Here is a 23,565-nt window from a genome sequence, read left to right as displayed (position 1 = left end):
CCGTGCGCATAAATAATTTAGAGACATACTTTCGGCGTCAATATTACAAAGTAAAATATATTAAATATATTTTAATATATATTTAACACAGATTCCTTGTGTTAATAAATTTTATTAACACAAGGAATCTGTAGAAATAGTACAATTGGAGGCATTGCATTAGGTGGGCGGACAGACAGCATGGGTCGGAGCGAGTTGGGTCGAACGGCGTGGACCTACGCCACCAATGGGGCGTCAAAAGGCACAATTTTCTTTCTTCACGGCACATGTAAATACATACGCAGCAGCTTAGCAAAATCGTCTTCATCGTTTTGTAAGGTATAATAAAATAATAAAATAATAAAATAATGGGCACAGGTGACTCGGGACAAGGTTTGAAAAATTGGGTAGCTCGCGTACTCAGGGGAAGTTTCCAGTTCAAAGATTATCGCATCCTCTATCCTTCCGCCCCCATCAGACCCTATCACCTCATGAATGGTCAGGTGAGTTATCAAGCCGTATTTGCTCTGTACTTACAATTTTTGCTAGTACAAACAATAGCAATAGAGAGAGATGCAACTTCCTGAGACATGTGTACGTGTACCTCAAATCTTTACGTCCTGTTAAGAACGCTGCCGTGTGGTACGACAGACTCAGCCACGGTCCCAACCTTCCTGAGGACATTTGCTCCATCAACCAGGTGGGTGACCAGCTGTCCAAAATGATCCGGCTTGAACAGGAGCGAGAAGGGACGAAGGTCATCGTGGGGGGTTTCGCGATGGGCGGCTCCATGGCACTTCACCTCGCTTATCGTCTCAACCCCAATGTGGCCGGAGTCTTCGCCCTCTCTGCCTTCCTCCCCCCGGACTCTGCCGTCTTCTCCGTATGAATAAACCATGCTCCTCCCAGTACATACAGTTTGAAATGAAAGTATTGCAAATTTATGCTGCTCTGAAGGACCTGGCTGCCTTTGTCAAGGAGAACCCTCCTTCTCCGGCTGGGGAAGAAAAACCGCTGAGGTTAGGTGGAGAAGACTTAAGAAGTACGAGTAAGACGGGGAAGGTCGAATCGTCAAGTTTGGCTGCTACCAAAAAACTGCCGAAACTATTCATGAGTCTGGGGACAAAAGATCCTCTCGTGCGCTATCGTTGGGGACAATCTACTTTCGACCAACTGCGGGTATGCGATTATGTCTGCATTACGCAAACTGATGCTATAATCGTGGGGCATTTGCAATAATTTTTAGACGTACGGAATCAACGGACACTTGTTCACCTTTCAACGCCAGTCCCACGAGATCACGCGACCGCAGCTCAGTATACTGCACAACTGGATCGAAGAAACGATGAGAGATTCTCCCAAGCCCAAAATTACCCAGACGAAACAGTTTCATATAAATGACGAGGGCACGATGCCAGTTCCATTTAAGAGATGGCCAAAGTCCTCCTGATACCAAGAACAACGACAACAACGTAATTGTATAAATGCTCCTCAAATACAAATTGACAGTAAAAAACAATCAAAGTAGATATTTTCTTACTACTACGAGTACATGTACTATTTAACGATATGATGTATCATACGGAGATGCGATCGCACAAAATAAATACAAATATAATAACGCTAACAAGGAATACTAACAATTTTTGCATAAACGTAGTGCATTTATTGCAATCAAGATTTAAAAAGTAGCAATTCATAGTATTGATACAAAAGATAAGCATGCTTTAAGATTTAGTCACTATCACTGTCTTTGTCCCAATCCTTCAGTTTCGCATTTAGCATAAAATCATCTTGTAATGCGTTCCAAACTGGCTTCTTTTTCGATGGTACACTCTTTTGCCCTTTTTTCGTGTCAGTCGATGGCCGCTTGTTGATTTTGATAGATACGGAACCTAAGCCAACCATTTCATCATCATCATCACTGGACATGTCCTCCTCTTTTATTTCAGCCTCCTTGTCCCCGTTGTCGTTATTGTTGGAGCTTCTCGAGTTACCAGGTTGTCTGTTTTTACTTTTGATCATGGCATTATCAAATATGTCTTTGGTTTGGTTAAGGATTTTGTCCTTTTTAAATTCAGACTTTTCGGACGTCTTTAACTTTGTCTTGATTGTTTTCTGCTGCATGGATATCGCGTTAAAGAGTTGAACGACGCCTCTGTTATTGAACAATGTGCAATGTTTACAAATTGAGTTTCCACTCCCACACATAATTATTACTATTAATTATGCATTCTGGTCTGCAAAAATTTTCTTACTTTGTTGCCATTTTGACTAAATCTCTTTCCATTTCTGGATCTGCTTTTTCTGCGTTCATCCTTGCCAAATTTTCCCAGGCGAGTTCCTGTTCACAGTTTATGCATTAATCAATATAAATTGTTACATTCATGGAAGTGAACAATATTACCCACCAATTTTTTCTGTTTGAGTTCCAACTTTCTCTGCACTTTGAGGGATAAAATGTTATCATCCTTTTTTGTCTTGGAGGTGGGCTCGTCCGACTCTTTCTCTCTCTTGAGAACATCGTCAGATTTTGGTTTATCTGAAGGGACAATTTCCAAGTCGTCTTCCTTTCTAAGTGGTCGTACTTTTGCACCCAACCTCTTTTGTACTTTAACAACGGTTTTGTTAACCTGTAGCAAAAAATTATGTACGCATGGCTTTAAAATGGCAACATGAAACTAACTTTTTACACATATATAAAACTATGTACGCATTTAAGGCATTGAAATACAAAACAAACCTCATAATCTTTTCTCGCTCTTGACAGCATCAACTCCTTCTTGTTTTTAGGCTTCGTACTTTTGAGAATCTTTGCAATGGAATCTGCCCAACCTGAAACCTCTGCTTGCTCGTCGCCGGCGGAGGGTTTATCGTCGTCGTCGTCATCGTCACCCTCTTCTTCCCCTGCGGAAGAATCAATTTCCGGTTCCTCGCCTTCGTCCACTTGATCTTCATCGTTGCCGCTGCTTTTACTTTCTCCATCATCCTCGTCGCCATCACTGCTGGACAAGTCTTCGTCTCCCTCGTCGTCGCCACTGCTCCCCAATTGTTCCTCCTCGTCCTCCTCCTCCTCTTCATCTGAAGAAGAATTGACCTCGTAGTCTTGCTCAATCTCGGATACGTCCACCATTTCAACTGAATCCAGGTAGATTTTTTAATCGAACACCCAAACAAAACAAAATTATTGTGTGTTGAGCTTACTTGCAGAATATTCCCAGTCAGCACGTGTGTAGTTGAGAGAGGTGAGGACTCTGCACTTGCCAGACTTTGGGACATTGTGAGATAGTGATTGCATTGTAATTTGGGATTAATTATACTAATCTTAGAGAGGTCTGAAAAATGGATAAGTCGACAAAGGACAAGAGTTGTATGCCGTGTCGCCTTGTTGGAGGTGCAGGGATGTCGGGGGCAGGAATTTATGTGGCGTCACAAGTCTCTCGCCAAAAGAACCTTCCGGGAAAAGTCGTAGTCTCACTTTTTGCTGGGGGTATGCAATTTTGGTGAATAAGTAGTGCATGTATATTTTTCATGTTGTTCCCGTTATGGTTTTCTAGGACTAATCTACACAGGAGTGGCCAGACTTCTGGACTTGCCTCCCTTTGGGGATGGAGGTGACGCTACTCTTACTAAAACATGAGACATCTAATCATCAAAGTAATTGTGTTTGTATGTGGCTACAGATTTTGCGTGATTTATTCGATTGTGTGAATTGTGTACATGATGGTAATAAAGAGAATTTGAACTGAAGTTGCACTTTGCACAGGTTATTTTGACGAGAAAATTAATGCCCATACTTCCATCACCAATGAAGAAGCTATCGTTCCTCTAAATCGGTTGTGATGAATAGATGTGAGCCGGTCAGAAATGGGAGAATATATGGATGGAGGGGATTCCGGTGCAACCTGTCGTATTTATGATTTCAAATACTTTGGGTCCAAGAATAGCAAAGTATTGAACATTGAAGTGAGTTTGCTTGATTACCGAAGAGAGTTTGAGATTGATTTTGGTTTCCGTTGAGGGTGGGTCGTGGTCGGTCAGGTGGCGGTCATGGTCAGTGGGTGGTCTCAGCTGGCGGTAGAGTTGAGGGCACTAGCAGCAATGGAGCCGTTGTCCACGTCTCGCCGCACCCAGTCGTGGGTGGCGACGCGGTCAAGAGTGATCCGCTGCGTGATGTCCGGTTCGAGGAGCGAGCGGACGAGTTGGGTCAGACTGGGCGTGAGAACATCTTTCACTCGAGAACGAAAGTCCCACTTCCGGGCCAACTGGTCTTTGAGCAGCTTCTTGAGGTTGGAATCGTCAAAGGGCATGGTGGCGTTGACCATGATGTAGAGGATTATCCCCATGGACCACACGTCTGCCAACTTTGGATTGTAGGGCGTCCCACTCACCACCTCCGGAGCTGCGTAAGCTGCCGACCCGCAGTAGGTTTGACTCAGGACTCGCTTCCCTGTATCACAATAATTAAAGAGTTCAATAACACAAAAGGTTATCAATTTATTTGGAGAGTGTTATCTCTGCCATGATCCATAAAACTATCACCGTCATTATCCACGCAGAAACGAGCGAACCCAAAGTCGGCAATTTTGACGTTCCAGTGGCGAGAAAGGAGAATGTTCTCGCACTTCAAGTCCCGATGCGCTACGTTGAGCGAGTGTAAGTATTGCAGACCTTGGACTAGCTGTCGAAACCAAATCTTAGATTGACGTTCAGGAACGAGGCCATTTTGTCGTATAAAATCCAACATGTCCCCATTCTCTGCAAACCTCATGAAAATGAACACGCGTGGACCTCGTTGCAAAATACTGTGGACCTAAATGATGAGCGATGCAGTAAGGAAGTAGATTAGTTCTGCTGCGTAAATACGAAATAGATGTCAACTACTTGGATTAGGTGAGGATTCTCAATGCGGGTCAGAATGTCCAACTCCCTGGGGAAGAACTTTTCCAGAAAGTCCTTGGGTGCTCGCTCCTTGTCGAAAATCTTGCATGCAAGTTTGACCCTCCGCCCCCCTTCGCTGTACTATAATATAGGGAATACAATGTAATAATATTTGATAAGATAAGTATGAATAATATATTTACTTCGGCCAAATGGACGGTGGCGTACGACCCCTGACCAATCTTGCGTGAAATGACGTAACCCTTTTTCTCCAAAGCGTTCACTTCCGAGGTGGTTGGGCTCATGATATTTGACGGCTTCGACGACATGATTTTGACTCGGCCGTGGTGACTAAAATTTATTGCGACTTTTTATGTCTGCAACGACGTCGATGAAGAGGGGTCCACCTTATAGATTGATACGTTTTGGATGTTTTTCAAGTTTCTAAGGGAAAATACATCACACTCAACCACAAAAGTTTTATTGGATAAAATATTTAGTGTAATTTGCAATCTTTTTATTAGCAATGTTTATTATCAATGACAATTTATCATGCTGTACTTCAGAGAAGAGTTGGATCGCATGTTTTTGTCATTTAGAACTTACAACTTAATTACTTGCTGCGGCTCTGGGTGGATTGATGAGTTGGGTGGTTCCCAGCCAGAGTGCAGCGAGGGGGAGGACCCTGGTGAAAATTCGTTGGTGGTTAAAATCTATATCGTTAAAAATTTTGACAGCAAGTTGGGTCGAATTATCGTTTCCTGAATTTTGCAAACTATTGTATTTTTACTTGGACTTGAAACCAAATTTTTGTATCCAGTTGGAGTCGTTGTTATGGTTTTAAAATGTTACTTGGAGATCAAGCCAAGGTGTCACAAAGGCGCCGCGTTCGCACGGTCACGACATTTGACCTTTGGACAACAATCAAGTTCGAAGGTTCAAATTCTATTTAGAAAGAAATAAATTTTTTCTCATAAAACAAAAGAAGAGATAAGCATTACAAATAACGCCCAATTTTGTACGTTCATTTTATTTAAACAACACGCTCATAAAATATGAAACACATTAATAAGAATAAAATATGAAACACATTATAGACATTAATAAGCATTTTATTATAATAAATAAATTTTGTTTTACTATTATTTTGATTATTTTTCATACAAGGATTTTTATGAAACTCTAGTAAAATAAACGCTAGTAAAAACGTGGTTAAATTACGATTGGTTATATGGTGTGAACAAGCGAATTCTATTAAATCGTATTAAAGCACTGGGGTAGTTTCTTAGAACTTCTTATTTAGTAGCCAACTTTTCCTAATCTTGTATCAGTCTTTGGATTCGCCGTGATAGACTGGACCGCGACGATACATTCATTTATTTTGGTTTGTAAATCCCTCAAATCCATAATGAACAGGAGGCGTAGAATCTGCACAAAAATCAAATTAACACAAAATTACTAAAATTAGTATAAACAAAAGCAATTGGATATGAATGATTTTAATATCGTGGTCAAATTATATGTACTTTGGCAGCATGATTAAGAACAGCATCTCCACTTTCAAAACTTTTGTCCACTTCTTGAAATGGGAAGGCAGACCCCTAAATTATTTTAAAGAAAACAATAAACATGCCTTCCAAAATTACGCAGCAAAAATTGAGCGATGATTAGGTATTAGGTTAAAAATTGACGCACTTCATTTCACAAAGAAAAGGACCAACCTTTTTTATCACATTTTCTCCATTCTTCATATTTTCTTTAGAGTATCGAGTCTGCACTAGTTTGGCACACCCCTCCAGTGTCAGGAGGTGGTTGGGATGCTTCGTCACACGCAGCACGTCCGCGAGAGCGTTGACTCCTTTGACGAATTCTGGACTACTGACTACAACCACCACAATCGATTAAATCATAAACCAACTAAATTTATAGACATTATATGCTTACAATCCAACTCATCGAGAGGATTCGCTGCAATAATCTGTGGTGCTTGATCCTTCTTGGCGTGAACATTGATGGAACAGGCTTCCATGAACTTCTCCGCTGTAAACAAAGCATAACATAGTAAAACTACAAAAATGAGAATTTGGCATTGGTCTTGCACCTTTCCCTTCTTCCGCATATTCTAGTGTGACCGCAATCGAAAGAAGCAGGTCTAATATTTCTGCCTGACTTCTTCCTACTGCCCACCCTAGGTCGAGATCATTTAAATATTGATTCAAAGCTGATGGCCATTGTTGATCATTTCTCGTGTCACGGAGCGGTTGTCGTCCTTCGAGTTCATTATATTGACGGATCTTTTGTTCTTCCAACCATAGGACAATATTTCGAAACTGGATCTGGTCAAGGGCTGCAAATGTATGTATAAGTAAAGTTTAGAGGCATTTGAATTTATACTTATATTTAATATTATTAAAGTTGAAGTTGAAATTGAAATAAAATATGAAGTAAGTTCTATTTGCTAGATTAATCCACAGCCGGACGAGACTTACCCTGCACATCTATATTTGGCAAATTGGGATATTCTAGAGCTTGGAGTTTGCGACGCGACATGATCTCGACTCTCGATACCTTTGCGGCTTGTCGAATAGTCAACGAACGCTATTGTCGAAAATAAGACTATTGGGAAAAGTGTGATCGATCCCAACTCGCCCCTTCGCCTCGTTTGAACTGTTTGCACTCCCGCCTTTGCGGACTGCAGGGAGCGAGGGCTTCTTCTTTTGTGCTCTGCCAGTCCGGAAGCAACAGGCAGAAGAGCTTCCTCCTCCGCCGATTCTCTCCAGACCGATTTCTTCATAGAATACCCGGGCACGTGGTCCCTTCCCGTCTCTTTGTCTCCATCAACCACAGAACCCACCAAAACCAACTAAATCGCGACCAGGAGGAAAGAAATAGTGAAAAGGTGAGTGCACCAGAGAGTGGAAATATTTTCAGCATATTTTTTTGCCAAGCTGAAGTTTCCCAAGTTGGTTTCTTTCTACTCTTTTTGCCCCCCCCTCCAGTAAAGCTGTCAAGTGACTATTTCCTATTAATTTCTTGTGATTTCAGATTTATTTACATTGAAGCGAACTGCAACTGGACGAAGAACACAGGTTTAGCAACATAAATCAAGCCTAAAAGTAGCTGCTGGGAACCAAGGCATAAAATGGAATTGGAATTGGAAAGTTCAGACTCTGATGAGGATATATTGGCGAAATATGCCTCTGCGGATGCAAGAACCCCATCCTCTGTTATTCCCGTAAGGTTCCTCACATTTTCATACTTTTTAAACCTGCAAACACGTAATGCCTGGCTTTTTTGTGCGTTAGTTAAATAACTTTTGCATTTTCTGATTTTCATCAAACTGTTTTACTGCTTTGCTTATTTCAGTTGATTTTTTAGGTTTTATAAACCTCAGCCGGGTGTAAGGTTGCCCATCTCCATCATTCGAAGAATTTCTGTTAGCAAAGCTAATGTGCATTAAGAGGAAGTCATATAATGATGATGTGTCAAATTATTAGTACATCGAGACGTTTATTTAGACTTGGAAAATGGTCGTGTGGATTATTATTAGAGTTGTAAAATTGTTCCAGTTCCTCTTCCAGCATCAGTCCAGACAAGTAGTTATCTCCCGTTCTCTCTTCATCACGATCACGTCATATAATGTTGCAGTAAGTATGCTGCTGTCATATCGTCATCAGAGTAGTCATCCTTCTTCTCCAGCCAGAGTGAGTAATGTAGTAAGTAGTGTAAGTTAAAGAAATTAAGGATATTTGAGAGAAAATTGAGCCTGAGAGGAGTGAGATGAGGGGAGAGAGACCCAAAGCAAGTGGTAAAGATAAGAGAACTGGAGACGAACGGATATTATTATGTGCTGTTGTGTGGCAATATATAAATGCTTATAGCAAAGTCCAGTCGTCCGTCCATCCAGTCAGTCAGTCAGCACTCGGCTGGTTTATTGTGGGGCTGCTGAGGAGAGGTTCATTGGCTGTTGATTTAGGGGAGAAAATTTAAGCATCATCCAAAACTTTGTTAACTGTATGTACCTACCACCACTTGAACGATTTCAGAGTCGACTCTGCATTTCCAGAGCAGTTCGTGTTCATTTCACACAACATAAGTACATACATATATTCTGATTTTGATACAGCAAGTAGTGAGGATTATTTTTGTGTGCACAAGTGCTTGGAAACGCTACTTTCGTAACAGGGTGATGGTGATATGTTGCGTCTTCGTCTTGTTTTATCATCGTCTCCTCCGGATTGTGGATTATCTGGATTGGATGACTTTGCACTAATATTCCGTGTTTCACTGCAGTTTGTGATGCGACACTGTCGAGCATGGAGATTTTTCCTTCTTAAGACGGCTAAAAAACAGACGTTTATTCCGTGAGAACATGATTGTGTGTGCATTTTTGCATTGTGGTCATCACCCATTAGGTGCATCTCTCTCACCGGTTGGTTGAGCATTGTTGATTGTGGTGAAGACGTGTTATTGCCAAAATGCGGACCTCGTAAGGAGCAGCGGCATTGGAAGAACCGGCGTGGTTTTGTTCAAGAAGGATGAACATCTGTCCATCTGAACATTCATCTCACTACACGAGCAAAAGAAAGAACGAAAGAAATTGCGGATCGAGAGAGAGTGAAGAATATAATGTCTCAGGATTTTTTCTTTATTCAAATCTCTCACCTCCCATTGGCCAAGCGGAGGCAATTTAGAGGTTGTGTTACAGTGCCAGACGGAGTGGTTATTGCTGCATTATTTCAAGAGGTTCTTGGCTTGGAAAAGGTTTTGTCCGTGAGTAAGGCGAGCAAGAACGAGAGCTATGTGCTGATAAACAGCAAGCGACCAAGCCAGAAGAGTCGGCGAGAAGGGTGTCCCATTGTTGCCTGTGCTCACACGGCAAGATATACAACAATGGGAGGAGAAGGCCCGGCCAGGTAAAGTAAAGCAGAGTACGAGTTTGAGGGGATGATAATATGAGGTGATAGTGGGAAAAGAACCAACGACGATGGTGGAGAATTTCTTGTGCATGTACATCGCTTGTGGACAAAAGCAATTGTGGGCAAGGGAGGACTCGTTGGGACGATATACTTTAGGTTACAGACAAGTTGGGTGCCCTGGGGCGCTTTGTTGTTTCTTGCGTCCGTGTGTGGCGTGGTTGGGCGAATCAGCGACGACTAGGTACCCACGAAAAATAGAATACCTGCTTGCTTGCGGTCCATTGTAGTGCATCTGTAGTATGCATGCTGGAGAGAGGAATGGGAATAAGAACATTATATAAGCTCGATACAGCACAAAGAGATCTTGGCTTCTCAGGTAACTAGCTAAGGCAAGACGACGAGGGAGAGAGGGGTCGGCTTAATTGTTGTTATAACCAATCCAACAGTTGGCTACATTTTACAAAACTTTTTACCCAAGAAGCTTCTCTCTCTCACACACACGTCTTGGTCTGTATCGTGGAGGGGGATTGTAACCAAGCCGTGATGGCAAAAAATTCCTTTCTTTCCTCCAACCTAGCGTCCACCAAGAGTCTTCAAGTGATCCGCGTCTCGAGCAGACGACGAGCCTCATATCGTCCTCCTGGTCGTCGTCGTCGTCATCATCTTTGGCGTTATCGTCACCTTCCTTCGCAGGTTCAGTTTTGCCATCCTCCTAAATCCTTGTCTTTTCTCTCGCAATGTGCATCCAAGGGGGAAATATTCTAAACTGTGCATCTTTTGTGTGAAAAGAAAGCAGGGGAACACCTAAGACTACAACGTTATGTCGTAGTATAGGACACATTTTTAGGTCAGTGACAGTGGTGCGACGTCAAACACGAACTGAATATCCAATGTCAGTCAGTCGGGTGAACGATTCCATGTAACACATCGTGTCCCCATTGTGATTCTCGTAAATAAATTCAAGAAATCCAAAGGTTATACTTGTGGAGTATTTCTGCTGCTGCTGTTAAACGCGATAAGCGAGTGAGTGAGTTGTTTTGTTACACTACACATGCACGGCTCCTTTGTTTGCTGCTTCTCTCCCCCTACGATTCTAGGAATTATTTTCATGTTTCACAAGTCCTGAGCGAAATGTGTGTTCAAGACAATAATAATTTGCAAACCTTTTCAAGGAAGCAAAGCAGACGAAGACCAAGTAGGGAACAAAACTAACCATCATCATTTCCATTTGGTTGGGCTGTTGCTGCAATGCTGTTCTGAGGGTTTGGCTAAAAAAAGTTACATTGCTGACGGTTTGGTTTGAGTTTATGTGCATTTTCTATACCTATTGTGTTTGAAAACGAGTCATTGTGTTTGATCAAACGATCATCATTTGGCAGTAGTCGTATCCGAGTGAAATTAGAGTAGGGGGCTCAACATAAATTTCTAGTGGTGTAACGGTGTTGCTGTAGACATTTCCTTCCTAGGCTCGTGTGCGAATTTCTTGGTTCAGTTTCCAGGTATTTGCCAATTCAAATAAAACATTTGCATACGTATATTCCTTGTCGTGGCTGTAGCCCTGCGGCTTGCCCAAGAAGTATGTGTATTTCGCGTGGTATCATGTTATCGATTCGTTTGGTGGTAAGGATGGACATGGTCACAATGAAGACGCCACAGCAAAGGTACTGCTCGCTCGCTCTCTGGGTGCAACAGGTAGTGGTGGTTGTTGGGAGAGGTGAGTATCCAGCAAGAGAAGAGCAGCATGAAGATGTGGAGTTACTATTGTGTTAATGTCGTTGGGGGCGTGGATGAAAACGGGCTTCAAGGTTGACTTGGCGTGGGTTTGGTTAATTCTGCTGGATGGATGGACCAGGATAGCATAGGATGGCAGCAGCATTTATTCTGTCTCTCTTCCATCGGTCCATCCAACAACGCCAACCCAGAGTTAGGCTGATGATGATGATGAGAGTCTCATTTTCCATTCTTCAATGAATTAAACTGGCTGGTTGTTAGTGGATGGAAATGATATTAAAAAGGGTTGCTCATCACGTAACATCACTCCTTGCTTCGTTCTTTCAACTTGTCGTAATTCTACGTTTTTTTGCCATCAAGTCATTGCTGCTGCTGCTAACCCTGCATTATTAGACTCTATGTATCGTGTAATATATGTAGTTAGATCCTGGTGCATACTATCGTTCATCGTCTCATTTGGTCGTCGACTGAAATTCCTACAAAAAACAGACAACCACGTTCATGTGTGGAATTATTAAGCTGGTTTCATTGCATATTTTCTTTACATACGTATCGCTCGTTGAAAAGAGTTCTCCCTCGCCGATGGACTGCATAATTGCATAACGAATGTAGTGTAATGGCTTTAAGTTTAGAGGGTGGTTTTGGTAAGCTACCCCAAGTCTGAGGCTTTATTACTTGATCGTTTTCTGCAAAACTGTCCCTTCTCAGAAGCGAGGAAATGACGGTTGGGAAATTTTTACTGGATGGCTAAGCACTATTTTTCTGAAAAAGTGAAGAAGAGAAAGACGGCGTGAAAGATTCCCTCCAAAATCAGGGTTCGTTACGAGGAACGATGGCATTTTTGTAAAAGGAAAGGTCGGGGAGAGGGAGGGACAGGTATGGATGGAGGGGAACCATTTCTTCTGATGGCCAGGTGAGTAGGAAATCAAAGAGCTAGATATTCTAGCATTGTATTATTGGGACGACTGGACCCATTTATTGGGAAGAAGGGATCCCCTCTCCCTTCTAATCCCTAACGGCCCTTTTTCCTTCCGAGATTCATAAATTCAGTGCACAAGAGTGACGTTGTGTTCAAGCTAACCGTCGTTGTCTCTCTTTCCACGTTCTTTCGCGTCCCAGTAATAATTGGTGTTTGAGAGAGTGAGCCTTCCTTCCTTCCTCGTTCTTTCTGTGGGTATACGAAATAACACGGACGATGGGTACTGGGAGATGATGATGATGATGTTGGGTAGGTAGGAAGAACAAGGGGCCGTTTTCTTCGAACACAATGAGTCGCTTGCACCTGGTCTCTCTTTCCTTCATCTGCTGCTTCTTCTTCTATGACTTACCTTTCTTACCTTCCTTCCTTACCTCTCCCTAAAACCTAACCTTCCCTTTCTCTGCCACGCTGCTCGGTCGCTTCCTTTTTTTGGCGTGGGTACCTGACCAAGTCTGGGATGAAGAAGCCGATCCATCCTATCTCACATCCATTCTCTCGCCGGCACCACTCCTGCACAGACATTTCTTAACATTTACGCGCCCAGCAACTAGTAAGGAATGTTGATCCGTTACATTATTTCACGACGTTGATAAGGACGACGACGACAGCTTCAAGAACAACCTTACGTCATATCAAATGCCGTAACACCGAGAAAGACCTGTTGGTGAAAGTGTTCGTCCAGTGACCTGCTTGCATCGTTCGAGTTTGCTCTTTGGTGGGTGGGGACCTAGTGTGCATTGTTATACCGTGTGACTAGATCCACACTCATCAAAGATTGGATTCAAAATCATGGACGAAGGAGACGACGACGACGAAGAAGAAGAATTTGCTGGCTGGTCAAGATCAAGATGCAGCTCTTAATACTGCTCTCATTTTTTGTTAGGTCCCCTTCTTGTGTATGACACCACTACGAAAAGAGTTGTGTCCACGAGTGAGTGAGTGATGGTGATTTCTCTAGGTGGGTAGGTTTCTAGTGCTTGTAGCCATTAACATGACTAGATCCATACTCATCTAAAGATGTCCGAGGTTCAACGGCTCATGATGAGATTCACTCACTCACTCCGACTTTGACTTCCTCCTTGTGAACTGAGAGATTTTGATGATTTAAACAGATTTTTCATGAGTGAGTGTGAGTGACATGCGCTCCTGTTATTGCTTCTTTTTTGTACCGCTTACTATTGCATATTCTTCTGGCCAGTGTTTGACTACAATTTTTATGAAAAATGAGAAAAAACATGGCGTCTTTTTATACAGTCGAATTTTGCCATCTTGTTTTTTTTGTAGAAGCGGAAGATTGAGAAGAAACCTTTCATTTCTGGAGTAAGAAATGTGGTCCAGTCGCCAATTGGGAATGCAATTGGTCAAACCCCAACCGGACTTTCACCAGCAAAGTATTACTCGATTATAAAGAATCGCCAATGCCACTACTCACCGCATACTTTATTTATTTGTTGACGCGCTTTTTGCAGTGTCAAAGCATCGGAAAAGTATGGAAGTCGAAAGAACAAAGGGGATGTCATTTTTCGCTACAAATGCAAAGATTCAGGAGCATGGGAAGCGGAAAAGACTCGGGACAAGGCTGCTTGCGAAATTACAAATATTGAACCCACGTCAAAATGTAGTAACGACTATAATGTTCGTTGAGTACAATGCAATTGAAATTTTGGTTACATTTAATACATTATTCTAATAACGACAACTGCAGATTGAGCTTAACTAAATTGCTTGATGGCGGTTTTTCTATTCCAGTTCAAGTACATGTTTCAAAAGGTGAAGGAAATGTCGCTAACAATGGACAATATTGTTCAAACCGTAGGAACAGAAATTTGTGACCAATTGGAAAAAGAAGACGAAACTGCTGCTGCTGCTGATGGTGCAAATGAATCCCAAACTGAGGAGCGAGTTTCCTATTCTCGAGCATCATTGGACGAGATGGCATTTCAACAACATCGATACGTGGGCAGGATCCGAAGCGACGGGAAATTGACGTCAGAAAGTGTATACTTTGAGGGATCCATGGAAGACTCGGATGGTCATGTGGTTACCTTGGACTTGTCGGCGTTGGAGGAGTACCACATATTTCCAGGACAGATTGCAGTTGTCGAAGGGAAAACTGAAATGGGGAAATGTCTTCGTGTCAACAAAATTCATGAGCCCAGACTCATTCGCTTCCCAAGTATTTCCAATAATGGGAGAAGAGGGACGAGAGCACCGCTGGATATAATAATTGCTGTGGGTCCCTTCAATCCAGTTGACTCGATGAAGTTTGACCCGCTGGAAGACTTGATTAACGTGGTGACCAGAGATGAGCCGGACGCCTGCTTTCTTCTTGGGCCATTTTTTGAAGCTTCGCATCCAAAAATTGATGAAGTTGGCAATGCGGGTCATACTTTCGATCAAATGTTCCAACATCAATTGAAGCTTTTATTGGATAAACTTTCCACAAAAAGTACGAGAATAATTTTGGTTCCTAGTTATAAAGATGTCAACTGTCAAATGGTGTATCCAACACCACCATACTCGACTCATGGGATTAAAGAGTAATGAGAATATACAAGCTCAGTATTATTGACACTAATAATTATTGTTTGATTTTTTTTGCTTTAATTACTATGTTTGTAGTTCTGAGAAGAAAATATGGGTTCTTCCGGACCCAGGAACAGTCTCAATTAATGGTTTGGTTGTTAGTGTGACGTCAACTGATATTCTAATGCATTTGAGCAAGAATGAATTATCCAAGTAAGGCCATTTATGTAATATATGTATATACTTTTAATAGCTTAAAGCTCTACATAAAAACTAATTCATTTTATAGCTCCACCGTTGGCGGAGACCGAATGGGGCGTTTGGCTAGACACGTGCTAACTCAACGAAATTTTTATCCACTGTACCCCCCGAAGCTGGCGTCCCATTCGATGTTGAACATCACGCTCAGATTGGCCGACTTAGGGTTCGTCCCCACGTCTTAATCCTTCCTTCCGACCTTCGTTATTTTATCAAAGAAGTCGACGGGTCCATTGTAGTCAATCCCGAACATCTCACAAAGGGCTCGAGTGGTGGAACATTTGCGCGGATCCAGGTGGATCTATCAACCCCTCCAGAAAATGAGCCCTTCACATCAATTGCAGACTTTTGTATTGGCGAAATTATCAAAATTTAAAATTATTATTTGTACTGCACAAGTAATTTAATATCAACATAATAAAGAAATTAAGTACATACAAAGTTATTTATATGTATGTGTGTAGTATTATTGGAGCAAACAGGCTGCTGCTTAGCTCGGTTTTATGTATGTTTATGATGTTTTATCGGCTTTATCTGCCTTTATCCCAGTATAAAGTGGACAAACAAAATAGTTGAGTTCATGATGGAGTTTATTGCAGCATAATATATATTATGGCATACATAATCAATCATTAATCTATATTTGCGGATGTGTCGGGAATGTGGAATATACAGCGTTGTATACAGTGGAAATTTGCGCATCATTTGCAATTGCATTTGCTATATTGCTCCGGCCATAAAGTGCTGACGTGCCATCGTGCCACCACCACCACTTTCTTGGCGTGGTACTGACTCAATCAAATTTATTTGCAATCCGCACTACTTTTTTCTTTCTTTCTTGTCAAATAACAAAACAACACCGGTAACTTTATTCCCAATTAGTTAGTTTAGTCCGATTTTAGGGTGAACAAAATCTAAACTATAAATGCAAGGTCGCTTGTTGTCCCTGCTTAGAAATAGTTTAGTTCAAGTAGCGAAACAGCAGACCCGGCAGACAAGCTATCCAAATCAAAGCTATTTGTATCATAATAATCGTCGTCACAGCTCCTCAACTCTCCAATTCTTTAGGTAATAATCAGCGCTGATTTCACGACGTCCGATTTCACCAATTTCACGACGTCGTGAAATTGGTTGACGAAGCATCTCTCTAAAATTGTTTTATTTATAGAAACTACAGTCACACTACAAATTCCGATAGCAGTGTCCCACTCGCGCGACCAAAGCCTGATCCTGCTACACCCACAAACACATTCATCTCACCCCTACCTTTGAGAAACAAAGCAGAACAGGAGGACAAGGCGACCTCTAAAACTGCTATTATGGTAGACAAGGTCATGAAGCACTACATTCTTCCTCTCGACCAACCCGTCGTCTCGCTCGACTGCAGCGAGGCATTCGAGGGTCTCTCGCAGAAAGAGAAGCTATATTCTCACTATCTCAGCCAGGGTGCCTGGATTGGAGGACTCGTCGTCTTGGTTCAGGTGCGTCTTATTTGTTTACTAACAAAATGTCGGCGACTTGGAAATCTCTTTCAATCACCCAAATTTTAGACCTCGCCCGAGTCTCCCGTCATTTTTTCCTTGTTGCACGACTTGTTCAAGTCCAACGGGGTGGAAGGACTCAGGTCCGTGGCCATCGGGGAGTGCAATTTTACTGAGGATGAGTGGAAGGTGAGTCTTTTTTGAAAAAATAAAAAATAAAGCCAACAGTGTAATGGCAAATTTTTAAATTGCCTATTATTTTTTTCATCAGGCTCTCACAGTCTACACAAGTGGCATTTTTGCTTCAATGGGGAACTATAAAGGTACTGTATTGCATTATTTCACCTTCATTAGTGTTCTTATTTCATTTCAGTCGTTTTATTAAGTAAAATATTACGATGGTGTACAGGGTTTGGTGATACCAAGTTCATCCCCGGGGTTCCGTGTGATAAGCTTTCTGTACTCTTAAACAAGGCAAAGTTTCTTGGAATGGGAGGAAAAGATATTGAAGCTAAATGGGAGTACGTCAAGGATAAGATGTATACATTGGGGGATCGAGAAAAGCAGTTGGGCCTGGGACAGAAGGTATAATAATCGGCAGGCGAAAGCTTATTCACTCGCATATTATCATATTGGAGGCTTAATAGTAATAAATTAAATTGTAGGGAGTGACCACATACTTTTCTGCCAACTGTAGCAAGGAAGACTCTGAGTTGGTCCAGCGGTTTTTGAAGAAGGAGAAACTTGAAGCCTGGAATACAAGGTGTTTTAAGATGGTTGACGGGGCGTCCCCATTGTATGAGGTACGTTGAGGACTATCAGACGATATTTACAGTGTGATGTGATGAACCTTAATTATTAAATTTCATTACAGATTCGAAGTGCTTCCTCTGAACTCGACGAAGGTCCTCCAAAGATATTTGAATTTGAAGGTGCTAATATCCGACTGACGAAAGGAGACTACGCTCCCCTTATGGCCCTCACTGCCGAGTACTTGGAAAAAGCAAAGGAGTTTGCATCCAACGACACGGAAAAGAGCATGCTCGAGTGCTACGCCAAAAGTTTTCAAGGGGGCAAGGTGGACATGCATAAGGAAGGGTCCAGATTCTGGATTAAGGACAAAGGACCCGTCATCGAGACGTAAGAAACTCGACAACTTGCATAAAAGAAGAAACAACTCAATGTGTATTGTGAATGTTATCAACAGATATATCGGATTCATTGAGACGTATCGTGATCCGACCGGAGTTCGTGCTGAATTTGAAGGCTTTGTCGCCGTGGTGAATAGAGAGACGTCCAAAAAGTTTGGCAAATTGGTTGACCATGCCTCTGAATTTTTAAAATTACTCCCTTGGCCGAAAGAGTTTGAGCGTGAGACCTTTATGAAACCGGATTTTACTTCTCTTGACGTTCTGAGCTTTGCTGGAAGCGGCATCCCCGCTGGGATTAATATCCCAAATTGTGAGTGAGGTTTATTCCCAGAAATGTATCTCGTGCTCTAACCAAATATGATCTTACACAATTTCAGATGATGAAATTCGCCAGAATGAGGGATTTAAGAACGTGTCATTGGGCAATGTTATCCCGGCCAGTTACAAGGATAGTGTGATCCCATTCTTATCCGCAGCGGATAAGGAGATGCTAGAAAAGTAAGCGTCTTTCTTGCCTATACCATGCTAATGTTTAGGCCTAGTGGATAGAAAAATATATCATTGAGATGGCAAATTGATAATTACATCACTAAATGCGTGACTTTTTTAATCACAGATACAGAGTTCCTTCCTTTTCGGTACTTAATTGTATACTAAAAGCATAATTTCCCAGCAATTTTTTATGAAACTATAATGGATTGTCTGATAATAAAGGTCCAAGTTGCTCTTCACGAACTCCTCGGCCATGGTTCTGGGAAGTTGCTCAAGAAGAACGATGACGGGACTCTCAACTACTCTCCAGACTTGAAGAATCCACTGACTGGGCAACTGGTAGTCAATTTCGTCATAATGAAACACCAATATATGTATCTGCACATGCATACGACAAGTTACTTCACATGAGCATTGTTTTTTAATCAGATTGAACGCTGTTACGACCACAACGATACGTACGACTCCATCTTTGGCGACATGGGATCTGCATTCGAAGAATGTCGAGCGGAATGTGTCGGGATTTTGCTATCGTTGGATAAAACAATTTTAAAATTGTAAATCTAATTAAAATTTTGAATTTTCCATTTTGGTCTGCTAAAGAACGTTTGTTTTGTGCCACTGCAGGGTCTTTGGCTATGAGGGTGAGGAAGCGGATGACATCATTTACATTAACTGGCTGTCCATGATATATGCGGGGGGTGCCAAAGCTCTGGAAATGTATCAACCGGACACAAGCCAGTGGATGCAGGCTCATTCCCAAGCTAGATTTTCTATCCTGCGCGTTCTCGTCGAGGCTGGAGAGGGGTTGGTTCATGTGGAGGAGACGGTGGGCTCAGATGGGAAACCAGACTTGCTCATCACTTTGGATCGGAGTAAAATTGACACCGTAGGTCGAAAGGCCATCAGCGACTATCTCCTCAAAATCCAGGTGCGCCCTAAATTTTTAGTTGTGTCATGATTTGAAGCACACGGTCGATTGTATTTCAATAATAACTAGTAAATGGGTGGAATTATGTAGGTGTACAAAGCTACGGCCGATATCGAGTCAGGTGATTTTGTTACCTTCTTTATTTTATTCACAAAAAAACATGTGAAAACAAACATAGGTACACATGAACTTTACAAAATCTCACCCTTTATTGAAACTAATTTATTCAGCTCGTGAAATGTTTGGCAAGTTAACTGCGGTTAATAACGAGGGGAAATACCCATGGGCTAGCTGGAGGGAAATTGTGATGGACAAGAAGCAGCCAAGAAAATTTTTTGTTCAACATAATACTGTCGCCGAGGGTGAGACTGTGAGTCTGAAAAACTATGAGACCACGCCCGAGGGGATGATCCAGGTAAGATGATAATAATTTTTGCTCATTATCTACTGTGAACTTTTGCAGTATATTTTTTTCCTTATTTGTAGTCCTGGATTGAACGCTTCCCCGACAGCAAGGCCGTCTATAAAGCTCTCGACTACAATTGGCTCAAAGACAAGCACCACTTTTAAGTGATCAAAATAGAATAAGTATGTAAGTGTTTATGTTGAGCTTAATTTATTATATTCACAACAAAAAGAAAGCACAAAGATTATATACATTTTAAAATATGCGTACGGTCTTTTAGTCGGCTGGCAGTGTAAAATATTAGAAAACGACATATCTTCACTTCCATATAAGGTTAAATTCTAAAATGAATAAATATTGTAAGCAAGAACGACGACAGCACCACTCTTGGTCTTCTCGGTTGAACAAATTGAAAGGAAACATACTCATCAGAAATATTTAGTAATTACATATTAGGTTAGTTTGGAATATGACAAGAATTTGGATAGGGAGGGATGTTGAAGGGGTTCAGTCATGAGCAATTTCTAGCTGGTTGGTTGAATGTAGATATATATCGTGACTGAAGTTACTCCTTAGCATCTCCAATTCCATCAGCATTGATGGAAAATGTGCACTCAGATTCTGGTAGGCAGGGGGAGTCATAAATTTTGCACACTCGATTTTCTCCCTTTCCTTTGCGAAGCGACAATCTGCGGTTGATAGTATTGAAAAAAAATAGCTACGTTGAAAGTCGTAATAAGTATGTATGAAGGATGTACCTAGTGGTGGAAGCGTGTGCCATGATGTGACCTCCGATAGGTTTTTTAGGGTCAGCTTGAAACATTGCACCTCCATCAACTTGAGCAACGACTTGATTTGTAATGACAACAGCAACTCCAAACTGCAATTTCATATAAAGAATCAAACTATAGTTGGGCCGTAATTAATAGACCCGGATTTGTTTTTTTTCAATTTCCGGCCAAACATAACTGAAATAAAACTAAAGAAAACAGCAGGATAAATATCTTACTAATTCTAAACAACTCTTGTTCATTTCTTTGCAGATTCTGTAATTGGGGATTCTAATAAGGACATGTTTCCATACCCTTGTCATTATTATTACATCTACATTAAATTTATCTACGAGCTACATCAAATTAAGCTGTTTGTACTTTCTAATGATTGTTACACAATAAATCGCGTGATGATAAAATATATTGTGGTATCAGAGTACTTAATAGTTAACTACTAACCTCGTCCGCCATTCGTAAAAGTTTCCTCAAAAATTGAGCCAAATGCATTTGTCGAGCGGAAAGCTCTCCGCGGCCGCAGTAGTCCGTTCGATACAAGGACGTTGCACTGTCCACAATCACCAAGCAGTATCTGTATTCCAACCAAACAAACAAACATAAAAACAAGATCATCATACTCTGTATATGCATGAAACCTGTACACATAAATAACTTGAATCCGTGACATTGGCCAGCACAACAACATGCTCGAGGTTATTTATTTATTTATGAGCTAAGCTACGAAAGGGGCTTTTAAGTTTAAATAAAATAAAGCACAAGGGCAGGCAAGGGAGAGGATTGATGTTAAAAATAAACCATCCTTGAAAAATTAACATGTACAATCTGAACTCACCGCGATTCCGTCATCATAGCTGAAGCTTGGAGCAAGAGATTTGTCTGGTGGTCCGTGTTGTAAGCTCTGGCGTAGGCCACGTTGTCCAATACTTCCGACCCGGTCAAGCCATATCGTTCAGCACAGGCTAGCAGTCGTTCAGGACGAAAAGTCCCTTCCGTGTCAATGTACAAACACTTTCCCTCTCCACCATTCAGATCCAATGGTAACTAGCGGAAGGTATCAAGAAACAAATAATTCGCCATCTCGCAATTGGCCTACTTTCGAACTAAAATTAGTAGATACCTGGCATGTAACCGCGAGCGTGTGACAGATCTGGCTTTTGCCTGTGCGAAATTCGCCAAATAGTTCCGTGATGGATCCGGTCTCAATTCCACCTCCGAGCAACTTGTCCAACTCTTTAGATCCCGTGGTTAACTGGATAATATCTGCACGTTTCTGATGAAATGCCGTCGCAGTAGAAAATCCCATTGGCACTAATTTTATGGACTCAATCTGCAATCAATGAAATTAATCTCTTCAAAATGTTAAACGTTCCTTGCTTTTACATATCATGATGAACTTACCAGCAATTTATCAGCCTTCGTCTCACTGATCCCTTTGACAGCAATAAGTGCCTTCTTAGGGGCATACGCCACAGACTCAACCGTGTGAAAGCCAGCTTCTTGAAGTTTTTTAATGTCACCGGAGGTTATTCCGTTACCCTTAAAATGTGTATCGTCAATAGAATCAATGGCAATGTTTTACGGTATACTTATTAGAGAGTTAGAGATTCCTTGTACTTCGACTGTAGACTGTACTGTGGACTCTAGATGATGACGTCATCAGCTTTTTGTACTAATTCTACAGTCTACAGTACACAAATTGAAACACGGGCTCAGTTTGTACTACTGTGGAAAAATCAAGGGTTGGCAAGTATGATATCTCCAGAACGCCTCAATATAATCAGACGCTGTTTGCGCCATTTTGCTTCTAATTTTTGACCCTAGGTCGAGTTCGAAGATGGGCGCCCTGTGGTCAAGGTCAAGGTCACCCTGGCGTGAAGTAAACGCAAAATTCAACCTTAATTTTCATATGCGGTGTCATTTTAAAGGAAATTTCACGAAGAATTCATCGTTGTCAATACTTTTGACCTCCGACCAACCCATAATCGAGAGGACGAGGTCAAAGGTCAAAATTGAAGTGTCGACTGTTTTAGACTTGGGTTTGGGCGCGAATTTCAGAAATTGACACAGTTTTAACGTGCGAAGACCCCGAGACCACGTAGACCAGGTCAAAGGTCAAAAATATTTATTTTTTATTTGGACCGTTGCAGACGTGTTTAGTTTGAGGCGAGGAGTTCAAAAATCACTATCGTTTCGGATTACATCAGCCTGGTGATTGTTGTAAACGAGGTCAAATGTCAAAAATATCGAATTTTAAGTTTTGAACATTTTAGACACAATTTGTGGAAGGAGGTTCATTTCGTATATCATGAGTTGATTTGTCTCAATTTTTGACGCATCTATTTCGCGGAGTTCTACAATACAATTTTTCAGAGTACAAAATAATGGAAATTCTCTAGGTCTTTTGAATTTTGTACTAATTTTTGTATTGTATTGTAGTCACAGTACAGTACAAGTAAAAATACAAAAAATCTCTAAGTCTCTATTAAATACATAGCATACTGTACTGTAAAATGTCCTACCTCTAAAGTTTTTAGCAGCTGCGGTCCACCTTCGTCGTCGACATCGTCATCTTGCGTAGCGACCGGCGGAGCGGGGGCGACCTTTGGGGGAGCTGCCTCCTTCTCTTTCACCTTTTGGTTCTCTTTATTGCTCGAAGATCTTCTGCTGTTGTTGGAAGTAGCTCCACTTACCATGGCGGCCATCTCTTTGCCGAATTCAAAATAGTCAACCGAACTGAAAAAACTGAAAATAAACAATGTCAGTCAGTTACTTTAAACAATACTCTTGATGTAAGATTCTTGAAATAAACAAAATTGAACCAAATAGCTCACCTTCAATCAAAACAATTGTTGGACACGACTTATTGACAACCAACTGATTTGAAGAATGAGTGTCCCTTGACCCTTTACTTTCACAACTGTGCTCTCTCCTCCCTGCACAACTAGTCTACACCGAAGGGACTGTAAGCGAAATGAACAAGATCCAACCTGACTGACTTTACTCGCGGGCTGAGAAACGAGCGGGTTTGAATTGTAGGAGT

The 23,565-nt window shown here is 41.5% G+C and overlaps 7 protein-coding genes and 2 long non-coding RNA genes across 10 annotated transcripts; 4 read left to right on the top strand and 5 right to left on the bottom strand.

Annotated features, from left to right (window-relative positions):
- Window positions 1-112: 112 nt before the first annotated feature.
- LOC110859392 (lysophospholipase-like protein 1) lies at window positions 113-1,592 on the top strand. The gene is made up of 5 exons (XM_022108340.2): window positions 113-268; window positions 358-482; window positions 608-862; window positions 937-1,158; window positions 1,226-1,592. The coding sequence occupies exons 1-5, from the start codon at window positions 181-183 to the stop codon at window positions 1,427-1,429; spliced, it is 894 nt and encodes a 297-aa protein (XP_021964032.1). The 5' UTR covers window positions 113-180; the 3' UTR covers window positions 1,430-1,592.
- Window positions 1,593-1,622: 30 nt separating this feature from the next.
- LOC110859211 (RRP15-like protein) lies at window positions 1,623-3,318 on the bottom strand. The gene is made up of 5 exons (XM_022108096.2): window positions 3,184-3,318; window positions 2,723-3,117; window positions 2,391-2,612; window positions 2,238-2,323; window positions 1,623-2,137 (listed from the first exon to the last, which is right to left on the bottom strand). The coding sequence occupies exons 1-5, from the start codon at window positions 3,275-3,277 to the stop codon at window positions 1,714-1,716; spliced, it is 1,221 nt and encodes a 406-aa protein (XP_021963788.2). The 5' UTR covers window positions 3,278-3,318; the 3' UTR covers window positions 1,623-1,713.
- On the top strand, window positions 2,987-3,729 carry LOC110859345. Its single transcript, XR_002548849.2, has 4 exons — window positions 2,987-3,127; window positions 3,190-3,224; window positions 3,309-3,469; window positions 3,537-3,729. It is a non-coding gene; the product is annotated as an uncharacterized LOC110859345 (long non-coding RNA).
- Window positions 3,730-4,106: 377 nt separating this feature from the next.
- LOC110859344 (testis-specific serine/threonine-protein kinase 2) lies at window positions 4,107-5,732 on the bottom strand (the record flags this gene model as incomplete). The annotated part of the gene is made up of 6 exons (XM_035859443.1): window positions 5,651-5,732; window positions 5,467-5,573; window positions 5,064-5,304; window positions 4,864-5,001; window positions 4,522-4,792; window positions 4,107-4,429 (listed from the first exon to the last, which is right to left on the bottom strand). Coding segments are annotated over exons 3-6 (858 nt in total), but the record flags the coding sequence as incomplete, so codon positions are not given.
- A 122-nt stretch (window positions 5,733-5,854) lies between these two features.
- LOC110859293 (RNA transcription, translation and transport factor protein) lies at window positions 5,855-7,539 on the bottom strand. Its single transcript, XM_022108211.2, has 6 exons — window positions 7,350-7,539; window positions 6,962-7,207; window positions 6,805-6,900; window positions 6,582-6,742; window positions 6,387-6,461; window positions 5,855-6,288 (listed from the first exon to the last, which is right to left on the bottom strand). Exons 1-6 carry the CDS (start codon window positions 7,408-7,410, stop codon window positions 6,160-6,162), a joined length of 768 nt encoding a protein of 255 aa, XP_021963903.1. The 5' UTR covers window positions 7,411-7,539; the 3' UTR covers window positions 5,855-6,159.
- A 52-nt stretch (window positions 7,540-7,591) lies between these two features.
- Window positions 7,592-15,718, top strand: LOC110859169 (DNA polymerase alpha subunit B-like). The gene is given in 8 exon segments (XM_022108042.2): window positions 7,592-7,759; window positions 7,906-8,095; window positions 13,774-13,880; window positions 13,959-14,124; window positions 14,239-15,029; window positions 15,112-15,228; window positions 15,305-15,384; window positions 15,387-15,718. Coding segments are annotated over 7 exon segments (1,617 nt in total). The 5' UTR covers window positions 7,592-7,759; window positions 7,906-8,002; the 3' UTR covers window positions 15,650-15,718.
- On the bottom strand, window positions 8,351-10,469 carry LOC118438726. The gene is made up of 3 exons (XR_004837022.1): window positions 9,526-10,469; window positions 8,887-9,430; window positions 8,351-8,824 (listed from the first exon to the last, which is right to left on the bottom strand). It is a non-coding gene; the product is annotated as an uncharacterized LOC118438726 (long non-coding RNA).
- A 312-nt stretch (window positions 15,719-16,030) lies between the features above and the next one.
- Window positions 16,031-20,928, top strand: LOC110859164 (dipeptidyl peptidase 3). 2 transcript variants are annotated; one of them, XM_022108038.2, is made up of 17 exons: window positions 16,031-16,341; window positions 16,442-16,754; window positions 16,824-16,943; window positions 17,026-17,077; window positions 17,164-17,339; window positions 17,420-17,557; window positions 17,629-17,894; window positions 17,962-18,215; window positions 18,283-18,403; window positions 18,522-18,543; window positions 18,620-18,736; window positions 18,827-18,954; window positions 19,025-19,328; window positions 19,419-19,449; window positions 19,559-19,743; window positions 19,815-19,916; window positions 20,778-20,928. In XM_022108038.2, exons 1-16 carry the CDS (start codon window positions 16,199-16,201, stop codon window positions 19,896-19,898), a joined length of 2,454 nt encoding a protein of 817 aa, XP_021963730.1. In that variant the 5' UTR covers window positions 16,031-16,198; the 3' UTR covers window positions 19,899-19,916; window positions 20,778-20,928. The 2 variants fall into 2 exon arrangements, with proteins under 2 accessions (XP_021963730.1, XP_021963729.1); XM_022108037.2 differs by having other exon boundaries at window positions 19,815-19,920.
- Window positions 19,922-23,547, bottom strand: LOC110859168 (DNA repair protein RAD51 homolog 1). The gene is made up of 8 exons (XM_022108041.2): window positions 23,357-23,547; window positions 23,045-23,267; window positions 21,924-22,061; window positions 21,643-21,852; window positions 21,358-21,566; window positions 20,967-21,096; window positions 20,493-20,614; window positions 19,922-20,423 (listed from the first exon to the last, which is right to left on the bottom strand). The coding sequence occupies exons 2-8, from the start codon at window positions 23,225-23,227 to the stop codon at window positions 20,300-20,302; spliced, it is 1,116 nt and encodes a 371-aa protein (XP_021963733.1). The 5' UTR covers window positions 23,228-23,267; window positions 23,357-23,547; the 3' UTR covers window positions 19,922-20,299.
- Between the last annotated feature and the right edge of the window lie 18 nt (window positions 23,548-23,565).

Source organism: Folsomia candida, unplaced genomic scaffold (genome assembly GCF_002217175.1).
Source record: "Folsomia candida strain VU population unplaced genomic scaffold, ASM221717v1 Fcan01_Sc025, whole genome shotgun sequence".
NCBI lineage: Eukaryota > Metazoa > Arthropoda > Collembola > Entomobryomorpha > Isotomidae > Folsomia > Folsomia candida.
This window is presented reverse-complemented; position numbering and strand designations above follow the sequence as displayed.